This window comes from Balaenoptera borealis (genome assembly GCF_965194805.1).
Source record: "Balaenoptera borealis genome assembly, chromosome: 9".
NCBI lineage: Eukaryota > Metazoa > Chordata > Mammalia > Artiodactyla > Balaenopteridae > Balaenoptera > Balaenoptera borealis.
Genome location: NC_138873.1, coordinates 2,057,737 through 2,077,571, shown reverse-complemented (window position 1 = coordinate 2,077,571; position 19,835 = coordinate 2,057,737). Strand labels below are relative to the sequence as shown.

The 19,835-nt window shown below is 45.4% G+C and overlaps 1 protein-coding gene and 1 long non-coding RNA gene across 8 annotated transcripts; both read right to left on the bottom strand.

The window, feature by feature from the left end:
* Positions 1–2,096: 2,096 nt before the first annotated feature.
* On the bottom strand, positions 2,097–14,492 carry LOC309635042. The gene is made up of 2 exons (XR_014248598.1): positions 14,097–14,492; positions 2,097–13,869 (listed from the first exon to the last, which is right to left on the bottom strand). It is a non-coding gene; the product is annotated as an uncharacterized lncRNA (long non-coding RNA).
* A 1,211-nt stretch (positions 14,493–15,703) lies between these two features.
* Positions 15,704–19,352, bottom strand: LOC309634886 (uncharacterized protein). 7 transcript variants are annotated; one of them, XM_082405386.1, is made up of 4 exons: positions 18,439–19,107; positions 17,707–17,803; positions 17,463–17,617; positions 15,704–17,256 (listed from the first exon to the last, which is right to left on the bottom strand). In XM_082405386.1, the coding sequence occupies exons 1-4, from the start codon at positions 18,932–18,934 to the stop codon at positions 17,057–17,059; spliced, it is 948 nt and encodes a 315-aa protein (XP_082261512.1). In that variant the 5' UTR covers positions 18,935–19,107; the 3' UTR covers positions 15,704–17,056. The 7 variants fall into 7 exon arrangements, 6 of the variants coding, with proteins under 6 accessions (XP_082261512.1, XP_082261513.1, XP_082261509.1 ...); XM_082405387.1 differs by having other exon boundaries at positions 17,481–17,617; XR_014248490.1 differs by adding an exon at positions 19,146–19,352 and having other exon boundaries at positions 15,704–17,803; positions 18,472–18,578.
* Between the last annotated feature and the right edge of the window lie 483 nt (positions 19,353–19,835).

Sequence of the window (19,835 nt, the reverse complement as noted above, 5' to 3'; positions counted from 1 at the left end):
CTCCTGAACAGTAAAGACGCTTGGTAACAAAAGAACCCAAAGGCTGCACAGATTCAAGCTGAACAGACTCAGATTTGACTTAGTCCCCAAACTTCTCGAGAAGGAAACCAGAAGCTGTGCTGGTGAGGCCCGTCGGGCTGAGATGGTGAAGGAGCCACTGGGGGACCCGCGTGGGGTGAGGGGCGCAACCCACATGTAGCCGGGGGACAGAGAGACCCAGCCAAGGCCAGAGTCACGGTCTCCCCAGTGTGGCCGGGGACAGCCACCCACAAGTGTGAGTTCAAGCGAACAGTCCCAGCCTGCACCCACCTGCCCAGCCGGGGACTCTGGTCTCTCCTGCACATCAAGGTGACGTGGGGCCACCCACTGTTCCCGCCATCCAGGGCCAAGGGCTGACCAGCTCGCCCGTCCTCCCACCACATGGTTTCTGCGCTCGTGTGGCAGACACTTCCCAGAGCTGCCCCTCCTGACAGACCGCCTGCCACTCTCCCGAGTCCTTCCTGACAGAGTGTGCATGCGTGCACTTGTGCGTGCATCTGCGTACATGTGTTCCCGAGTGTACACATGTGTGCGTGCATGCACGTGTGCCTTGCATGTACATGCGTGCACTTGCGTGCTCATGCATGTGTGAGCACGTGTGCACACTACTGAGTATGTGAATGTTCACATGTGTGCCCCAGTCAGCTTCTCTAAGGAGGGGATGGAAGGGCCCCGGGTCACTCACCGCTGGGTGTCCGGCCGGGCAGGCATGGGCCCCTCTCCGGATCTGCTGTGGGCAGAGAAGTGGAGCCCCGAGGTGGCCGGCACATACGACGCCCCCTTGCCCCGTGGTTCAGAGGGGACCACAGGGTGGCACACGATCAACGTTTTCTTTCCGGTATAATACACCGTTCTGTCTTCCACACACTGAACAAAATGGCAAGCGCGCTAGGGTGCACAAACGAGAGAGGAAGGTGGGAATCTTCCCCAGCCACAGAAGCAGGTCGAGGAGAATTAAGGAAAATGCTGCGTTTTGTGGTAAACGGGCTTTATCCAGTCCCTGGGATCAGTTTTCCCCTGAAGTGCAGGAGTCGTGAACAAGGGCCTGTGAATACCTGGAAACCTACCTCCTTCCTGGCACCGAGTGCCGTGGACAGGCCAGCGGTGCCGTCTGCTTGGGGCCACGGGGACGTCACCCCTAAGCCCCTCCTGACGACCAGGCTGAGCCTGGGACCCCAGGAAGCAGCACCACTTGATAAGAACCAGTTATTGGTTCATGCCAAGAACCTCCAACTTCAAATTTATCAAAACTGTTTCAACACAGTTTCAAATCCTTTGTCAGGTGCAGGTGAAGGAAGACCTTTCAAGGTCATGAGTCAGCCCCGAACTCGCCTTTCACTCCCTTTGAAATTTAGGTGAATTCTGAAAAATAAAAAGTATTACGTTCCACAAATCAAAGAAAACTATAACTGTGTTGTCAAAGCGCTGTACATTGTGTGCGTTTTGCCAACGTAACTTTATAACACGTGCGTGGTGTTTCTGAAAATCTGTCAGCCCCCAAGGCAGGGGGTGGTCCGTGAGCTTTTCTCCCCCCGCCTGATAGACGAACACATCACGTTTCATTTTATTTCACAGCACACTTTCCAATGGCCTTGCAGTTGAGAAGCAAACCATCAGATCTGACCTTTTATGTTCCATCGTACCGGGTAAAGACAAGGAGTAAATACTAACGGCTGCGTCCTCTTTCCTTAGCTCTCACGGGTGTCAAGTGCAGGTAACTGCCGAGAGGCTGACATGAAATGCCAATGTTCTTTTTCTCTAAAGAGCTCTGTATTTTATTTTATTTAATAACTTTAAAAATTGGGAAAAGTTTTTAAATTTACCTGAAGCCTCTGTATGAAAGAGTACATTTGCACAATATACAAACGGAAGGAATGATTACTACCTGTTGATTCCACAGCAAGTTCTTGCAACAGGACCAGATCACTGTTGGATATTTCTTTTTTTGGGGGGGGGGGGTTAAGTTTATTGAGGTATAATTCCATACAATAGAAGGCACCCATTTTAAGTGTAGAATTTGACAAATTTTGGCAAATGTTACCTCCATTTGTGACATCCACAATCAAGACCCCTCCTCCCCAAATGCCCCCTGTTCTTTGGAGTCAAATCCATGTTCCGCTGCCCTGGCCCTGGGCAATCGCTAGTCTGATTTCTGTCACTATTAGTTAGTTTTGCCTGTTCTAGAACAATATCATCATATCATTGGAATCATGCAGTCAATATTCTTTTGCGTCTGACTTCTGTACAGCAAAATGTTTCTGAGATTGGTTCATCTTGTACGTGTCAGTGGTTAGTTTCTTTTTACTGTGGAATACATTTTCTTTGTATAGATATACATTAATATGTTATATGTTCTTCTGTTTTTGGACATTTGGGTTGTTTCCAGTTTGGAACTATTATAAATAAAGTCGCTATTAACATTTGTGTACAAATTTTGTATGGACCTGTGTTTTCATTTCTCTTCAGTAACCGACTAGGAGTGGAATTACTGTGTGTTTAACTTCATAAGAAACTGCTGAACACTTTCTCAAAGTAGTTGTGTTATTTTACATCCTTAGTAACAGCGCATGAGCTACGATTATTTCTCCTCCTTGCCAACATTTTAATTTAATCATCTAGAGAGTGTGAGGTGGTATTTCCTTGTGGTTCCCTGATGACTAGTGCCTTCGGGTATCTTTTCATGTGCTTATGAGCCATTCATATATCTTCTTTTGTGAAATTTCTATTCAAATTTTTAGTCTATTATAGGGTTACCCACTTTAATATTATTGAGTTGTTGGAATTCTTTATATATTCTGGTTTTAAATCGTTGGTCAGATAAATGGATTGCCAATATATTTTCCTCCCAATCTGTGACTTGCCTTTTCATCTTAACAGTGTCTTTTGAAGAAGTGAGCTTTTAATTTGGATGAAGTAAAATTTACCAAGTCTTTTCTTTTAGGTTTAGAGAGTTTTGTTTCCTAAGAAAGCATTGCCCTCTCCAATGCTGCAAAGATTTTAATTTTTGTCTTTCAGACACTGCACAGTTTTAGGTTTTATATTTAGGTTTGTGATTCAAGTTAATTTTTGTGTATGATGTGATGTGAGGGCCAGGGAAATATGTGGAGGTCTGGTTGTTTCCAGCAAGAATTGTTGAAAAGAGACTATTTTATCCCCATTGGAGTACACTTATGGAAACTATCAACCATACATGTGTGGGTGTGTTTCTGGAACACTTACTCTCTTCCATGAATTTATACGTTTAAACTGCTAAATTTTATTTTCTAATATTTTGTACATGTTTTTACAAATATGTTCATGACAGATACTGTTCTTGTAATGTTCTCATTTGAGTGTGTGTTATGTTGAGCTTATGACTCAAATTAGGAAGTGTCCCTCCTCCTGAACTTTCTTAACGTGATTGCAGAATTGTTTTTACTTTTTATAGCAAATAAAAAAGAATAAATAAATAGAATAAAGTGAAGCCACCTGGGCCTGGAGTTTTCATTGTGAGAAGGTTTATCATAGTGGATTTTATTTATTTAATAGATAGTGGGCTATATAGGGTTTTGGTCTTTTCTTGAGTCAGCTTTGGAAAGCTATATCTTTTAAAGAATTCATCCATTTCTTTTTATTATTATTATGGTAAAAAAAGACATAACATTATGTATACCGTCTTAACCATTTTTAAGTGTACAGTTCAATAGTGTTAAGTATATTCTCATTGATCTCTGCAACTTTTTAATCTTGTAACACTGAAACTTTACATCAGTTAAACACTAATTCCCCTCCTTCGTCCCCCCAGTCCTCTATAACCACCTTTCTTCTTTCTGTTTCTGTGATTCTGAGTACTTTAGGTATTTCATATGAACAGAACCGTACAGTATTTTTCCTTCTGTAACTGGCTTATTTCACTTAGTATAATGTCACATGTTATAGCATGTGACAAAATTTCCTTATTTTTTTATGGCTGAATAGTATTCCATTCCATATATATCATATATGATACATGTATACCACATCTTCTTTATCCATTTATCAGTTGAGAGCACTTAGGTTGCTTCCACCTTTTGGCTATTTGAATAATGCTGTGGTAAGCATGGTGTGCAAATATTTCTTTGAGATCCTGCTTTGAATTCTTTTGGCTATATACCCGTAAGTGGGATTACTGGGTCAATGGTAGTTCTATTTTTAATTTTTTGAGGCATCTGCATATAGTTTCCGTAATGGCTGCACCATTTTACATTCCCATCCATAGAGTACAAACGTTCCGTCTTGTCCACATCCTTGCTGACACTTTCTGGTTTTTGACAGTGGCCATCCTAGTGGGTGTGAGGAAACATCTCACTGTGGTTTTGATTTGCATTTACCTGATGATTAGTGATGTTTTGCATCTTTTCAGGTGCTTATTGTGTATGTCTTCTTTGGAGAAATGTCTATGCAAGTCCTTTGCCCACTTTTAAACTGTGTTGTTTTGTTATTGCTGCTATTGAATTGTAGAAATTTCTTTATTTTCTGGATTTCAACCCCTTATCAGATATATGAATTGCAATTACTTTCTCCCAGTTCTAGGTTGCCTTTTCACTCTGTTGATTGTTTCTTTGGATATGCAGAAGTTTTTTCAATTTAATGTCATTTCATTTGTCTAGTTTTGAATTTGTTGCCTGTGCTTTTGGCCTCATATCCAAGAAATCATTGCCAAATCCAATGTCCTAAAGCTTTTCCCTTTGTTTTCTTCTAGAAGTTTCATAGTTTTAGGTTACATTTAGGTCTTTGATCCACTCTGAGTTAATTTATGTATGTGGTATAAGTATCCAACATTCTCTTTGTCCGTTTCTTTTAATTTTTCAGTTATACTACCACCTAACCATTTATAATATTCACTTATTTTTCTTTTAATGTTTATAGGGTCTGTAGTAATGCTTTCTCTTTCCTTCCTGATTTTTTATTGCATGTTTTCTCCTTTTCCTTGACCAACTAGAGGTTTATCAATTTTCCACATCTTTTCAAAGAAGAGCTTTCAGTTTTATTGATTTTCTCTGTAGTTTTCCTGTTTTCTATTTCATTGATTCTACTACTTTCTTAATAATTTTCCTTTTTCTTCTTACTTTGGGTTTCATTTGTTCTCATTTTTCTTGCTTTATGTGGTAGAAGAGCATTTAGATCTTTCTTCTCTTCTAATACAAGCATTTAGAGCTATACATTTCCTTGTAAGCACAGTTTTACCTGCATCCCACAGATTTTGATACGTCTGTTTTTATTATCACTCAGTTCAAAATATTTTCTAATTTCCAAGTATTTAGTCTTTCACCAGAGTTTTCCATAAATCCTTTGTTCTTGATTTTTTTAAATTTAATTCTGTCTTTGCCAGAGAACATGCTTTGTATTATTTCACTCATTTTAAAGTTATTGAGATTGTATTATGGCTCAGAATACAGCCTAAATTGGTGAATGTTTCATGTGCACTTGAAAAGAATGAATATCCTGCTATTGTTCAGTGGAGTGTTCTATAAATGGCAATTAGGTAAATTTGTTGGATAGTTTTATTCAAATCTTGTATATACTTAATAGTTTTCTGTCTAGATGTACTAACAATTACAGAGAGGACTGTTGAGATCTCCAATTGTAATTGTGAGTTTGTCTATTTTTCCTATAAGTTCTGTCAGTTTTTGCTTTAAGTGTTCTGAATCTTTATTTTTAGGAGCATACACATTTAGGACAACTATTTGTTTTTGTTGAATTGATTCCTTAATCGTTATGAAATGCTTCTTTCTCTCTTTAGTAATATTATTTATCCTTAAGTCTATTTCATCTAACATTAGTCTAGCCATAATCAACTTTATTTTGATTAGTGTTTCCATAGTATATCCCTTTTCCTTTTCCTCTTAGCTTTCTCTTTTAATTTAATAGATTTAGATTTTTTAAAAAAACATTTTAGAAATATCTTTCCATTGTCTTCCAGCTTGCATTGTTTCTGATGAAAAGTTGTGGAAATTCTTTTTTTTTTCTTCAAGAGTTTCTTGGATATATTTTTTTAAATTTTTATTTTATATTGGAGTATAGTTAATTTACAATGTTGTGTTAGTTTCAGGTGTACAGCAAAGTGATTCAGTTATACACATACATATACAAATTTCTTTTTCAGATTCTTTGTTCTTCTATGTGTAATTTGTCTTTTTTCTTTGGTTGCTTTTAAGGTATTTTTTCTCTATCATTAGTTTTTAGCAATTTGATTATAAGGTGTTTTGTTATGGTTTTATTTTTATTTACACTGTTTGTGTATCTTGAGCTTCCTGGATCTGAGGGTTTCTAGGTTTGATCAATTTGGAAAACTTTCAGTCATTATTTCTTCAAAAACTGTTCTGCCTTTCTTTCTCTATGGGACTTCAGTTTCATGTACATAATATACCCTGATAGTATCCCTTAGGCACTGAGTCTCTATTAATTTTTCTTCCATTGTTTTTCTTACTACACTTCATTTTGTAGAGATTCCATCAGTATATCTTTAAATAGAGTGATTTTTGCTTCCATAGTATTTAATCAGCTATTAAGCCCACCCGGTAAATTGTTCAGTTCAAATAGTGTATTTTTTTTAATTCTAGAAATTTTATTTGGTTCTTTATATAGCTTTCCTTTTTCTTCTAGTTATGTTCAAACTTTCCTTTAAATCCTTAATTATGTTTATAATAGTTGTTTCCAATTCGGTTTGCTAATTCCATCATCCCTCTCATTTCTGGCCGTGTATGTATTGACAAGCTTCTCTCCTGGCTATGAACCACAGTTTCCTACTTCTTCATGCCAAGCGATTTTTTATTAAGTGCTGAACATTATGATGCTATGCTTGTGAAATCTGGATTTGTTGTCTTCCTTTAAAGATTGTTGTACTTTGTTTTGGTAGGTATTTGAGTAACTTGCTTATCAGTTTCATCCTTTTGAGACTTATTTTTTGGCTTTCTTAATAAGTTTTAGAGTAGCTTTTACTCTAGGGCTAGTTTAGCTCTTATCCTAAGGATTACTTACTCTTTTAGGATCGTTATTGAATGTTTCAGGTGTTCAGTGAGGTCTTTCTGGTTTGTCAGGAATACAATGTATTTGTAATTTCTGAGTTTCCCATTTCTATCACCCTGGTAGTTCTTTGACTGTCCTGTTGGAATTTCAGCTATGCACACATAGTTAGTATTCAACAACAAATCTACAGGAATGCTTATATGGATTTCTGAAATTCTTTTTCTACATGGCTTCCTACTCTCTTCTCTGCAAATTCCAGGCACCCCAGCATCACCAAATTCCCATCATTGTCTTCTCAACTTAATGAGGCCACCATGTTCTGCTTGAGCTCCTCCTCTCTGGGATGGAAAAGAAAAGAAAGTACTAAGAAAACCAGAGCAATCTTTGTACTCACCTCATTTTATTCTCTCATGGATCACAGTCCTGTGCTATTTGTTTTCCACTCTCTGGAAACAATTATTTCATATATTTTTAAAGTTTTTAGTTGTTTACTTTGGAAGGGCAAGTCCAGTATCAGTTACTTCATCATGATTGGAAATTTGTTTTTCTGATTTGTTCATTTTTCCAACAAAAGTATATTAGTTTTTAATTAGAAAAGGCACCATATGAATATATATAAGTATACATATATACTTAAAGAACAATCTGTTGCTCTCTTTTTGCAAAATTCATCTGAAATAACTGTTTTGTTTACTCAGCTAGAATATTACCATAAAGAAAAAGGAAATTATTTTTCTTATCTCTTAATATCTTAGATCTTAATATTAGATTCTTTCTTGCTATAACACCTAAGGCCAATCCCTTGACATAGTCTTTCCTCCATAGCTTTGCCATGTAACCCACATATACCCTGGTGTCCCAAGTGGCCTAGTCCCTTCAGGATGTTACAGTTTTTAAAAATTCACCCCTAGAGCCTTGAAGACATGTATATCATCACTATATCCTATTTCCTAAGATTCAGACAGTGGCAGCCATAACAGTATCTGATGTTCTCTTCCATTTGCAGAATTCTCAAATTTTAGTGATAGTCTCCCTTTTCTTATGACTTCTCCTCTGAGCTCTCTTCACCCAGCCTCCTGGCCACAATAACTAATGTGACTGCTGATTCTGCCTGTCAGCTAAACCAATCCACCCTAAGACAGCTGGAGGGCCTAGCAGCTCCATGCCCCCAAAGCACACTAAATCCCACAAAAAAAAGCATTATGAGACACCTGGAATTATACTTTCCCTCTTACTCTGACTGCTTTTCTTATAGGAAATACTCACTGAGTATTTATTACTAAAACTCTCCACCTCACTTCAGACAGATAAGAAATATATTTAAGGCACAGTCAGATATACTATAAAGACAATCTTTCCATAGAGGCAGAGTTGGGGAATTTAGATCACAGACAAACCTGGGTTCTAGAATTCACTTGCAATATAAGCTCAGGCAAGTTATTTCATTACCTGAACCTTTGATTTCTCATCCATAGAATTCAAATAATAATATCTAGATCTAAATATAAGTTTAGACATTAAGTGAGATTCAGTATAGGTCCTAGCAGACAGTAGACACTAGGTAAATATTAACTTCCTTTTTTGGGCAAGAAACTTAATCTTTTGGGGTCTTAGTTTCCTCATTTGTAAAATGAAAACCATAATAACTTCTTTATAGGTTACTATGAAGATTAAGGCTATTTCTTTGTAGGTACAGTATAGCCTCACATGGAGTAACACATGGAAACAGTACATCCAACAAACACTCTCTGTGAGATGACCAAACACAACCTTAGCTTCTGTCTCCTACTGTCCCTTTAAACACTTTTCAGCAGGATAATCATCCTCCGCTCCTGTTGAAAACTCAGACTCGTGAATTCTCTGCTTGCTCTTAGGGAATAGATAGTCCTACAACAGCTCTAAATCACAACACTGTCTCAGTTCAGAAATGTGAATTCCAGTCTAAGATATTCATCAAACCCTAAACTTGATTTAATATCCAGTGTCTTCTCTTCCTCGAGATCCATCTGGAACCCTGCATCTGGCAGAGCAAACTGCACAGTTGCATGTGCAGATAGATAGATAGATAGATAGATAGATAGATAGCTGATAGATAGATAGAGAGAGAGAGAGAGAGATCCTTTAAAAACTCAATCACCAATATATTATTCTGCTGGGAATTAAACATAGAAAAATCCAAATGTTTAAATGGCCAACTACATCCCTGTCTGTTTTCTCAGTCTTTGTATAGATTTTAATACTCACACCTAGGCCTAAAAATTCCACAGAAATATTCATAAAGGAGGAGTTGCTTTGTGGTCATAAGAGAAACACTAACTTTGGGCTTATTCTCAGGAAGAGCCCTGTGTAGTGTAGGAAGCTCTGACTTGGAAAATGAGATTCTTTTTTAAAAATTTTTTTAAATTGTTTTATAACATTACATAAGTTTTCTGTATACAATATTATGTTTTGCCATCAGTATACATTACGGTATGTTCACCACCATCCATCACCATACTGTTGACCCCCTTCTCCTCTGGTGACCACTACCGTGTTCATTGTGAATATGTGTTTGTTTTCATTTTGTTTGGCTGTTCAATTATTTTGTTGGTTTTTTTTTTTTTTTGCTTGTTTGTTTTTTTTTATATTCCACATATGAGCGAAATCATATGGTATTTGTCTATCTCCCCCTGACTTATTTCACTTAGTATAACATCCTCCAAGTCCATCCAGGTTGTCAGAAATGGCAAGATTTTATCTTTTTATGGATGTTTGATAATAGCCATTTTTACAGGCATCAGGTGATATCTCAATGTGGTTTTGATTTGCATTTCCCTAATAATTAGTGATGTTGAATATCTTTTCATGTACCTGTTGGCCATCTGTATATCTTCTTTGGAAAAATGTCTATTCAGCTACTCTGCCCAGTTTTTTTAATTGGGTTACTTTTTGTTGTTGAGTTATATGGATTCTTTATATATTTTAGATATTAACCCCTTATCAGATCATCTCAGTAGATGTAGAGGGAGACCTTGAATGCAGCAGGCACACAGGAGCACGCAGCCACTGGAGACTCTCTGCATGTGATCTTATTCTTGCTGAAAAAAAACATGACCAGAATCTCAGGAACTGGATTATTACAAGTGGAAGGAAACTTACAGGCTATCAAGACAAGCCCTTCACTTCACAGATAAGGCAGCTGAGGTAACTCCCAGGGCCACCAGTGAAACCAGCAGGGCTGGGGGATAAATCTGTCTTTAGGTTCCATTTGAAGCAGGTCATTTAGAAATATCAAGTGGTCTCCACATCTACACCCTTTCTAAGTCAATAAAAACTAAATGAGATTTGTTTCTTTTCTTTTCTTTTAAAATTAGATTCCACATATGGGTGATATCATGTGATATTTGTCTTTCTCTGTCTGACTTACTTCACTTAGTATAATACTGTAAATCACAGGGAACTCTACCCTATATTTTGTGATAACCTATATGAGAAAAGAATCTAAACAAGAATGAATAGATGTACATGTAACTGAATCACTTTGCTGTACACCTGAATACTCCAATTAAAAAAAAAACAAAACTAAATGGGAGTCAGGACTGGTTATTCTGGCACAGTTTTGTATACATTCCATGACTGATTTTTAATATTTGCAAGGCATCCTCCTAGGAATACAAAGATGAATTAGGTATTATCCATGTTAAGGAACTAATGAACTTGACAGGTTGAAATGATGGGACACATTTTAAGAGAAGCTTATTAAAATGTACAGTAAATTCCAAAAGTCTGTGGATCATAATAGGATGGGAAAGATAAGCTTAACAGCAACAAATGTAAGAGACCGAAGGGTATCGGTGGAATGCATGGTCAGTCTCTACCCTAACCAACATATGGCTCCACGCTAATTAAAGGCAGCTCCCCAATTTGCAAGACGTAAAATAAGGTCCACAGAACAAGGAAAGCTACCACCTACCCCCTACTGGTCACATGACTAGAGGTATTTCAGTCTGGAGCACACTTTTTAATACACTGACAAAGCCAACTAGGAGCATATGAGCATATGAGGACTAATAGGGGATTGGAGACCACGTTTTACGGGGAACTCTTGGGAGAACTGGGGTTATTCCTCCATTCCTATATTTGAGGAGGAGTTGTGTGCAGCGGGCATGTTCTGGGTGCATCCAAGGGTCAGAACTTGAACTAAAATAAAACATGCAAATTTCAATGCAACACTTTCACCAAAGTTTTCGTGTCATGTATTTATTAATAATGTCTCCACATATTTCAAAATTCAGAAAATGCCAAGGTTATAAAGTGTCCCTGTCCATCCAGGAGATGAGAATGTCTTGTCTCTTGCATATCCAGTCAAAGAAAGAGGAAGCTTCTAGCAGGGAAATGTTGTCCCAAGATCGGATGGATGGATGGCTGGGCGAGTGCTGTTCCAACTCTACTGGCTGGGATGGTGCTGAGGGCATCAGACAAAAGTGAACAAGTTGATCTCCAGAATCTCAGATTCTGTGGCACTGATTCTCTCCCCACCGTGAGAGGTGGGAGTCCAGACTAGCATGGCAGTGCCCTCGTGACCCTCTGCAATCTCTCACGGCTTCTGCTGGAATCCACACAGGGGGGAGGGGACTGGCTGTGTGTCCTCTAACTCACCTTCCCTCCCCCTTTCAGCATCTTCCTTTCTTCCTAAAGGAGCTCTGTGGCCCCCCAGCGGCTCCATTTCAGTGATTTCCGACTTGGGGGTCCTTGCAGCCCCCCACTTCCCAATCCTGCAGTCTCCATCCTGAGCTTCTGCTTCTACAGTTCTGTTTCTCCCCCGCCCTGGGATCCCTGTTATTTGCAGCCAGCTCTCTCAAGTCAGACAGATTCCAGCTTCCTGAACCTGCTCCCTGCAACATCCTTTTCCTGTCTTCCTGTTATCTTAAGGCAGGTCTCTGAAATCTGAGAGGACAAGGCAGGCTAGAAGGTGTCAGGAGACACAGCCGAACTGGCCATCCCAGCTTGTCCAGACTAGTATTCATTCAAAAAAGCTATTGGAAATAGCCTAGTGTCATGAACTCATGGTGTGTCCCCCTAAAATTCATATGTTGAAACCCAAACCCCCAGAAGGATGCCATTAGGAAGAAGGGCCTTTGGGACGTGATTAGGTCATGGGGGATTAGTGCCCTTATAAGAAGAGACAAGAGAGCTTGAATTCTCTCTCCCTCTTATACTCTCTCCCTCTCTCCACGTGAGGACACGGCAAGAAGATGGCCATCTGAACACCAGGAAGAGTGCTCTCACCAGACACTGCTTCTTCTGGCACCTTGATCTTGGACTTCCCGGTCTCCAGAATATGAGAAATAAATGTTTATTGTTTAAGCCCCCAGTCCGTAGTAATTTGTTATACAGACCAAACTAAGGCACCTAGTACACTGATAAAACCACACGGCCTTATTAAAAGTACCCACAAAGCTATGAGTTTTGAGAAGATATTTTTCATATGGCTTAGTTTAAAATTAAATTTTTTGGAATTCCTTGGTGGTCCAGTGGTTAAGACTCAGGACTTTCAACTGAGGTGGCCCGGGTTCAATCCCTGCTCAGGGAACTAAGATCCTGCAAGCCACGTGGCACAGCTGAAAAAAAAACTTAAATTTTTTAACACAAAGTTTCTACCACGTGGTCAGTAATTCAACATATATTGAATGGCCACCAAAGCCATCTCAGCCTGGTGTCAGTGTCAGCTGCAGGCTGCTCCCAGCCTTCACCCCCGACCCCACTGCTTGCCTCCACCTGGACCAGCTTTGTCCTTGGAGCCCCAGGTGCACAGACGCAGCCAGACTTCCCCACATCCCAGGAGACTGGTGCTCGTTACCCACGTCGTGCGCCAGGGTTTGAACACAGGCCTTGTCAGACCCGCTGCTCTCAGATATGGTGAGTGAGGCTGGGAGGCTCTGGCCCGTTGAGGAGGTGGCCACAGCCCGACATCCTGAAGCGGAGCTGACCGGGGACATTTTCACACCAGCGCAAATGAGTGATTTCTCGCAGCAAGATCAGGATCTTGGAAGAGTGAAGATTCCGACACCAGCTTGGCTGTGCCAGTGGTGGCAGGTTCCTGTCCTTCTGTGCCTCGATTTTTCATCCATCAAATGGGGTCACAGACCTCCGTCAGCCTGCTGCAGGATTAAACAGGGATATGCACGTTCGGTTGAGCATGGTGCCTGGTGCATGGTGAGCACCCAAGAGGTCCGCTATGATGACCATTATCATCTCTTTTTGGAGGTCATTGGGTCCATTGGCCTTATATTTTTGGGGCCCAAATATAAGAGATGAACAAGAAATTTATTGCGATGACTAATACCATTGTTAAAGAGAGAAGTAAACAGGCCGTTTCCCCAGAGGCCCGAGGCAAGACCATGTGAGGCAGGGTGAGCAGAGGTCAGCGTGGCCGGCAGGCGGGCCATGAATACGTTGTCACCACCAGACTGACCTGGAATCATTACTCGTGCTCTTCTCAGTGAAGTGTCTGACTGAGGTGAAAAACTGAAATTAGTTCATTTAGTTTTAACTTCATCCATATACAGCATGAGTAATGAATTAAGGCTCCAGACAGGTTGAAAATATAATCCAGCAGCAGCAAAAATGCAATTCAACCCAGAAAACCACCGGGTAATAACCTGACGGGGGAAAAAACCCACATGGAAGAGTCGGTGGGGGAGGCATGCACATAACAGCAGTATCTAAGGAGAGGGAAGGAGCCCGGATACATTCAGTGTCCTCTGTGCGTCGGGTGTGTGGGCCACAGAGATCACTTCTGCGCATGGCGGCAGCATGCCTCCCCAGGACTGGGCCGATGGTCTGTTATTTCTACCCTCCGGCCTTTGCTCCAGAATCCCTTCACGCCGGGCTCTCGCTCTGCCTCTGTCTCTGTCTCTGTCGCTCTCTGTCTCTGTCCCTGTCGCTCTCTGTCTCTGTCTCTCTGTCTCTGTCTCTGTCGCTCTCTGTCTCTGTTTGTCTCTCTGTCTCTGTCTCTCTGTCTCTGTCTCTGTCGCTCTCTGTCTCTGTCTGTCTCTCTGTCTCTGTCTCTCTGTCTCTGTCTCTGTCACTCTCTGTCTCTCTGTCTCTGTCTCTGTCGCTCTCTGTCTCTGTCTCTGTCTCTCTCTCTTCTGACAGCTCCATTCAGTCCCCACCAGGTGCCAGAGTCAGGCCAGGACCTCCGTCTCCCTCTGGGGGTGGAGGGGGAGCTTCACGTCCTACGCTGGTCAAATCTAACTGCTCCGAGGAAGCAGTTTGAAGGAAACTCAAAAAATGCAAATTAAAAAAAAGAAAGCCAAATGTGATCATTTCTGTGTTTGGTTGGTGGGATGGGCAGAATGGAAAAGAGCAGAATTTTCTGGAAAAGAGACTCGCCTTTAATTTGAGCAAGCACTCCAACAGGCCCACAGTTCTCCAAAAGAAAAAAGTCCCAGGCTACGGACTTTATGGAAAAAAGAGATTTTTTTTTTTTTAAAAAGAGGTCTCAGTTATGAAAAAATAAACTGCTGTGTGCTTGTGTGTGTGTGCAATTTGTGGTGCATATACATGGGATGTATTGACGAATACCCTGTGCCCAAGGAAAACGGCGGGAACGAGAAGGAAGCCCGTTCCCGCCATGAGGAGGGACAGTGAGACTCCCTGGAGTGGCGGCGCCGGCGGGTGTGGACTCCGCATGCTTCCTGTCTTTTCCCTCCCCCACCCTGTCCCCGGGAAGACCTGCTCACACAGCGCCCTGCACGTGGTTCTGGGCAGGGGGCGGCCGGGGGGCTGTCGGTGTCCGGCGCTGGGCAGTGTGGTGGGCACACGACCGGCCCCGAGGGGACTGGGGGCGGGAGCGCAGGTTCAGGGTGTGGGTGGGAGCAGCCAGGAGGGAGGAGGTTGGGGGGTCTCAGGGATCCGCAGAAACATCCGAGGACGGCGGGCACTGGGCACGGAGACTCATCCTCTGCACCGGGCGGCTTGACTCCGCCCGAATCCCCTGTGTGCGCCCTCAGGACACCATGCCCTTCGCAACCTCACCTGGCCGTCAGGTGCAGTGGAAGTGAGGTCCCGCTGGACCAGGGCCACGCGGCGCAGAGCCCAGCTAGCTGGTGGAGCCCCCAGACCAGGGGAGGTGCCCCCTGCCTCTCTGTTGGCCGAGATGCACGAAAGCCCACCTGTGAGCAGGTGTCCCCAGGACGGGAGACGTGGAGTAAGGCGTGCCGACCCGGGTGGTTTGGGACCTGCAGCTGGACTTCCTGCGAACTTGTCTCGCCTCCCAACAGAATGAAAGCCTGCAGCTCCAGTGCAGAAGCCGCCGGCCCCACAGAGCAACGCAGCCCTTGAAGGATGCCTCAGCTGATGGATGGGCGACGGGTGGGCACCACCCTGGGCCTCCAAGAGTGGAATGCATGGCGCTGGTTAATAATTGTTGCAAACTGATCATTATTGAAATTGCTGTGTCAAAATGTTGACGTGATAATACTTTGGACATATTAAGTTAAATAAAATACATTATAGACACTGACCTCACCTGTTTCCTTTTACTTTTTTTTTTAACATCTTTATTGGAGTATAATTGCTTTACAATGGTGTGTTGTTTTCTGCTGTATAACAAAAGTGAATCAGCTATACATAGGCATACATCCCCATATCCCCTCCCTCTTGTGTCTCCCTCCCACCCTCCCTATCCCACCCCTCTAGGTGGTCACAAAGCACCGAGCTGATCTCCCTGTCCTTTTACTTTTTCAACGAGGCTGCTGGAAAGCATGGCTCACACGTGGCTGGCATCACACTGAGGGCAGCACAGCTGTGACCTGCATCTCCTCAGTACCGGCCCCGCTTGGGCTGGGCCCAGAGCAGGTGCCCTGTGAAGACTTCTCGGTGATGGATGAAAGCCCCATTTCAAATGTAGCAGGAAGGAAATCTGGTGCCCCCCTCTCCCCCCCGATGGCCAGCAGGTGTGAGCACTCCTGGCCTCCCTGCAGGCCTTTGAGACCTCTGAGAGGAAGAGGTGGGCCACCGGGGCAGCCCCCGCTGTCCCTCCCGTTGGAAAAGGCACGTCGTCTTCCCCCAGGGCTGACCAGCTCCTCCTGACACCCCGGGGTGCCCATGTAGCGAGGCCCAGCCAGGGGACATGGCTTTCCTCTGGCTTGAAAGCGCAGATGTGATTCAGGAGAGGGCAGCGCTGACCACCTTCGCTTGAACTGGAACCACAGACCAGGGAGCTGTGAGCCGGAGCCACCAGGAAAGCCCTCCCCACGAAGACGCTCCCCACGAAGAGAGCCCGCTGAGGGGAAAACCAGCAGGCAGCGCGGGGCAGGAGCAGGGGAGTGTGGTGGGCCCTGGGGAAGGAGGGAGGTGGTCGTGCTGCCCAGTTTGGGCCAGTGCGCCAGGCCGAGGGACGCCACCCGCCCCCAGACTGCGCAGTGACAGGGCCCCTGGGACCCTCCGTGCCCCTTAAACCAGGGTGACCGGGTTTCACTCATTTGCATCCAAAAGGGTCCCACTAATACGGCCACCCTGAGAAGCTGGAGTAGAGGTGCGGGGGGCAGATACATCACTAGCACTTTTTTCCTGAGAGCAAATGTTTCAAAGGCCTCAGGGGAGACGAGCGGCCTGTATCCAGCGGCTGATCCGGTGGGGTCAGCTCACCCCCATGGGCAGCTCCGAGGTCCTGCTTGCTCAGAACGCCTGCGCGCAGGGGCGCCCGCAGCTGCCCGTCTCCACCGAACCCGCAGCTGGACCGCTCATCTGCTTCTGGTGGACGCCTCTCGGGGCAGGAAACACGAGCTCCCTGGACACTCTCTGGGACGGGGGTGGATGGGGAATGCTTGCAGGGCTGAGAATAACATAAATTAGGGAGGGGAGAACCTATTAGTTAATGTATCGGTGAACTTACATATGGCTACTGAAGAAAAATTAGGCATAATTTAAAAGCACTTTTGCTTGTCTAAATATTCCCTATATACCACCCTCTAACATTCATGGACACACACATACACCACAGATTTGACTGCGGGACCCTGGAGTGAAGGGGGCTTTGGACTACTTAGGGGCTGCACACATCTGGGGAGTCCGTAACCTCCCGGCATCTCCGTGTCCTGGCTGGTGACACAGAGGTGGTGTCAGCCTTGCAGGCAAGCCCCACCGTGACTGAGGAGACGCAGCACGGCGACACTCTGACCGCTGGCCCTGACGTTTCCCCCAAATCGAGCTGTCCATCGTTAGAGCCAGTGGGAGCTGGGGCCCCTGCCAAAGGACACTTTTAGGGAGAACCCGGGTGCCAACAGACCAAGTTTCACCTGAGAACACCTTTCCTTGGCCCGCAGTGAGCCGGGGGCAACCGGGGCCTGTCCCCAGGGAGGCCCCCCGGAGGCGGCCCTCCGCCTCTTGGCAGCAGTGGGGGGGGGCTGGGCCTCGCTCAGGGTCCCCGCTGCCACCTGGGCAGATCTCACCACTTGGGAGAGGTTTACGTGGCAGAGCCGAGCCGGGGTGCCCGGGCCTTCGTGACAGCTGCCTCCCAGTCCCTCCCCGCTGGACAGAGATGCAGCTTCCCCTCGCTGTTCTGATGCGTTTCCAGTGGGGCCTAAGTCCACACGTGCGCTGGGCACTGAAGTGGGTGCGTTGGATGGTGAGCGGACCGGTGGGGTCGTGCTGCAGGGCAATTTCAGGAGGACGGAAGGGACCACGCCGTAGCACCTACTGATGGAGAGTCTCGGGAACAGGGTCCAGTGCTCCCCGCCTTCTGGAAATGGTGACTCAGTCCACTTCGTGTCCCAAGGACCGCGGCTGGGGGCTGCCAGGAAGAAGCAGGAAGGCAGCAGCCCACGAGGGGTCACCACGCCACCCTCGTTAAGCACCAGCTGCGTGCCTGGACCTTGACACAAGTGAGCTCTTTCGATCCCACAGCATCCCTGCAAGACCAGCACCATGGCTCCCACCACCAGGAAGCTGGTGCTTTACAAGGGGAACGGTTCCCCTGTGAACTTGGGGTGATGAGTTCATTCCAGTGGGAAAATGGGGTCCAGGTCCCCTCTTAGCACCTGGGGCCCCGCAGGTGCCATCAGCGTTATTCACACCTGCCGTGGGCGCAGAAAAGCCCTGAGGCTGGTAGGCTTGGCCCCAGTCCAGACCAGCTCCCAGAGGCACTTCGCCCTCCCTCCGGTCCCATCACTTGTTACAAAGCTCTCAGGGCCTGCCCGCTGGACCGCCCCCCCATCCCCCAGAGGGGCACCTTGCACCCAGGCTCCCTTCAGCGCGCTGTGTCCCTAGACAACGTGAATCCCCTACCAGCTGATCACCTGACTTGCGACTGCCCTCAGCGCCAGCCCTGGGTCTTCATGGGCTGCCTGCTCTCGGGATGCACACACCTGGGGCTGCCCACTCCAGGGTCAGAGCGAAGCTGCACGCAGCCCCAGAGGGGGCGATTACCTTTTGTCCCAATGCACAAAAGACTGGACGTGCCTGAGAACTTGCTCCAAAACACACACGGTCCGGGACACTCCACGAGGTTTACACCACCCAAAGGACACGGTACAGTCAAGTCTTGATCCCTGGATTCCTTCTGAGACCTTTGGGAAGGGAAGGGAGACGCGGGGAAGTGGCAGGGGCTGCTGTCCCAGGTCACCAGCCAGGTGACCGCGGACAGGAGACGTCCTCCCGGGGCCTCATCCGTAACTCGGGGGCTGCGACCCTTTCCTTCCACTGAGCACACCAGCAGAAGAGTTTTAGGTCCTGCCCTTGGGGAGAAAGCCCGCTGTGAGCCAGGCTCTGGGGACACAGGAGGGCACCAGAAGTGGCCCGTCCATGAGGGGGTCTCCACAAGCCTCCACACACAGACCGAGAGCTGTTGCCCACCCCATGACACAGCCGCGTCTTCTACCTGCAGGTGCGCGGTACTGCGCGGAGCAGGGCGTTTGGCCAACATAGGTACAGAGAAAAGGACACAGAACAGGTAAGGACATCATTCTCTCCAAGGGCGGGAAGGGGGGGCCTGGAAGGACACGGGCAGCCCGGACTCACTGCAGGGCCAGCCACCGAACCAGCAGGACCGAGGGGGCGCCCAGCGTGAGGCTGGGAGAGAGAAGCCTGGGACCCTCCTCGGGGTGGGGGAGGGGTGCAGGGGGGCAAAGACGCACCTCGGGTCAGGCAGCTGGGCGCCAGGGAGTCCCGCAGAGAAAGGAATGGTCCTGACCGTCGATCAGAACTAACCCGAAAGAACCCAGGTCCCACGTGGCTCAATCTTGGTTTAAAGTAACATTCGAGCAGCAAAGTCCAGCTGCTGGAAAAATGAAAGTTTTAAACATGCTTAAGTTCTGTGTTTCTGTCTTTCTCTGCCTCCCATCCTCCTCCCCCTCCGGCCAAAACACCTCCACCCACCCCCCAGGGCGAAAATACAAGCAAAATTCTCAGCAGCACTCCTTAAAAATTCTTCTTTGACATTGCTGCCACTCCCCAAGTTTTCACACTCATGGCGCTGCTAAAAATCTTTCTTTTCCCTTCTGCTCTCAGGACTCTCATGGGATCGGGGCGGCCACGTTGTTTCCTGACGGGCCCCCCTGCACCCCTCGCCCCTCCTGGTCCTGTGCTTTCCACGAGGAGGGGCAGTTCCAGGATTGGAGGGTCTGGAACTGACACAATCGGGGGGCTCTTCTTCAGAAAAAGAATGCAAAATATGGGCATGGAAGGAAGTACAAAAGAGAAAAATTATTTGGAATAAGAAGAAATCAGAGCAAATTATAATTATTCAAAAGCTGACAAAAGCAATAAGCATAACAAAAAAGAGAAAACAGAACCCTTTTGCTAATTAAGTCCGTGATGGTGACTAG

Excerpts from the sequence above, each read along its gene's own strand:
- LOC309634886 (XM_082405382.1), bottom strand. The coding sequence starts at position 18,934 with ATGTTGGCCAAACGCCCTGCTCCGCGCAGTACCGCGCACCTGCAGGTA. Across the intron at positions 17,804-18,438 it reads TTTGTGCATTGGGACAAAAG|CCCCCAGCCGCGGTCCTTGG; the intron begins GTAATCGCCCCC and ends TCTTCCTGGCAG.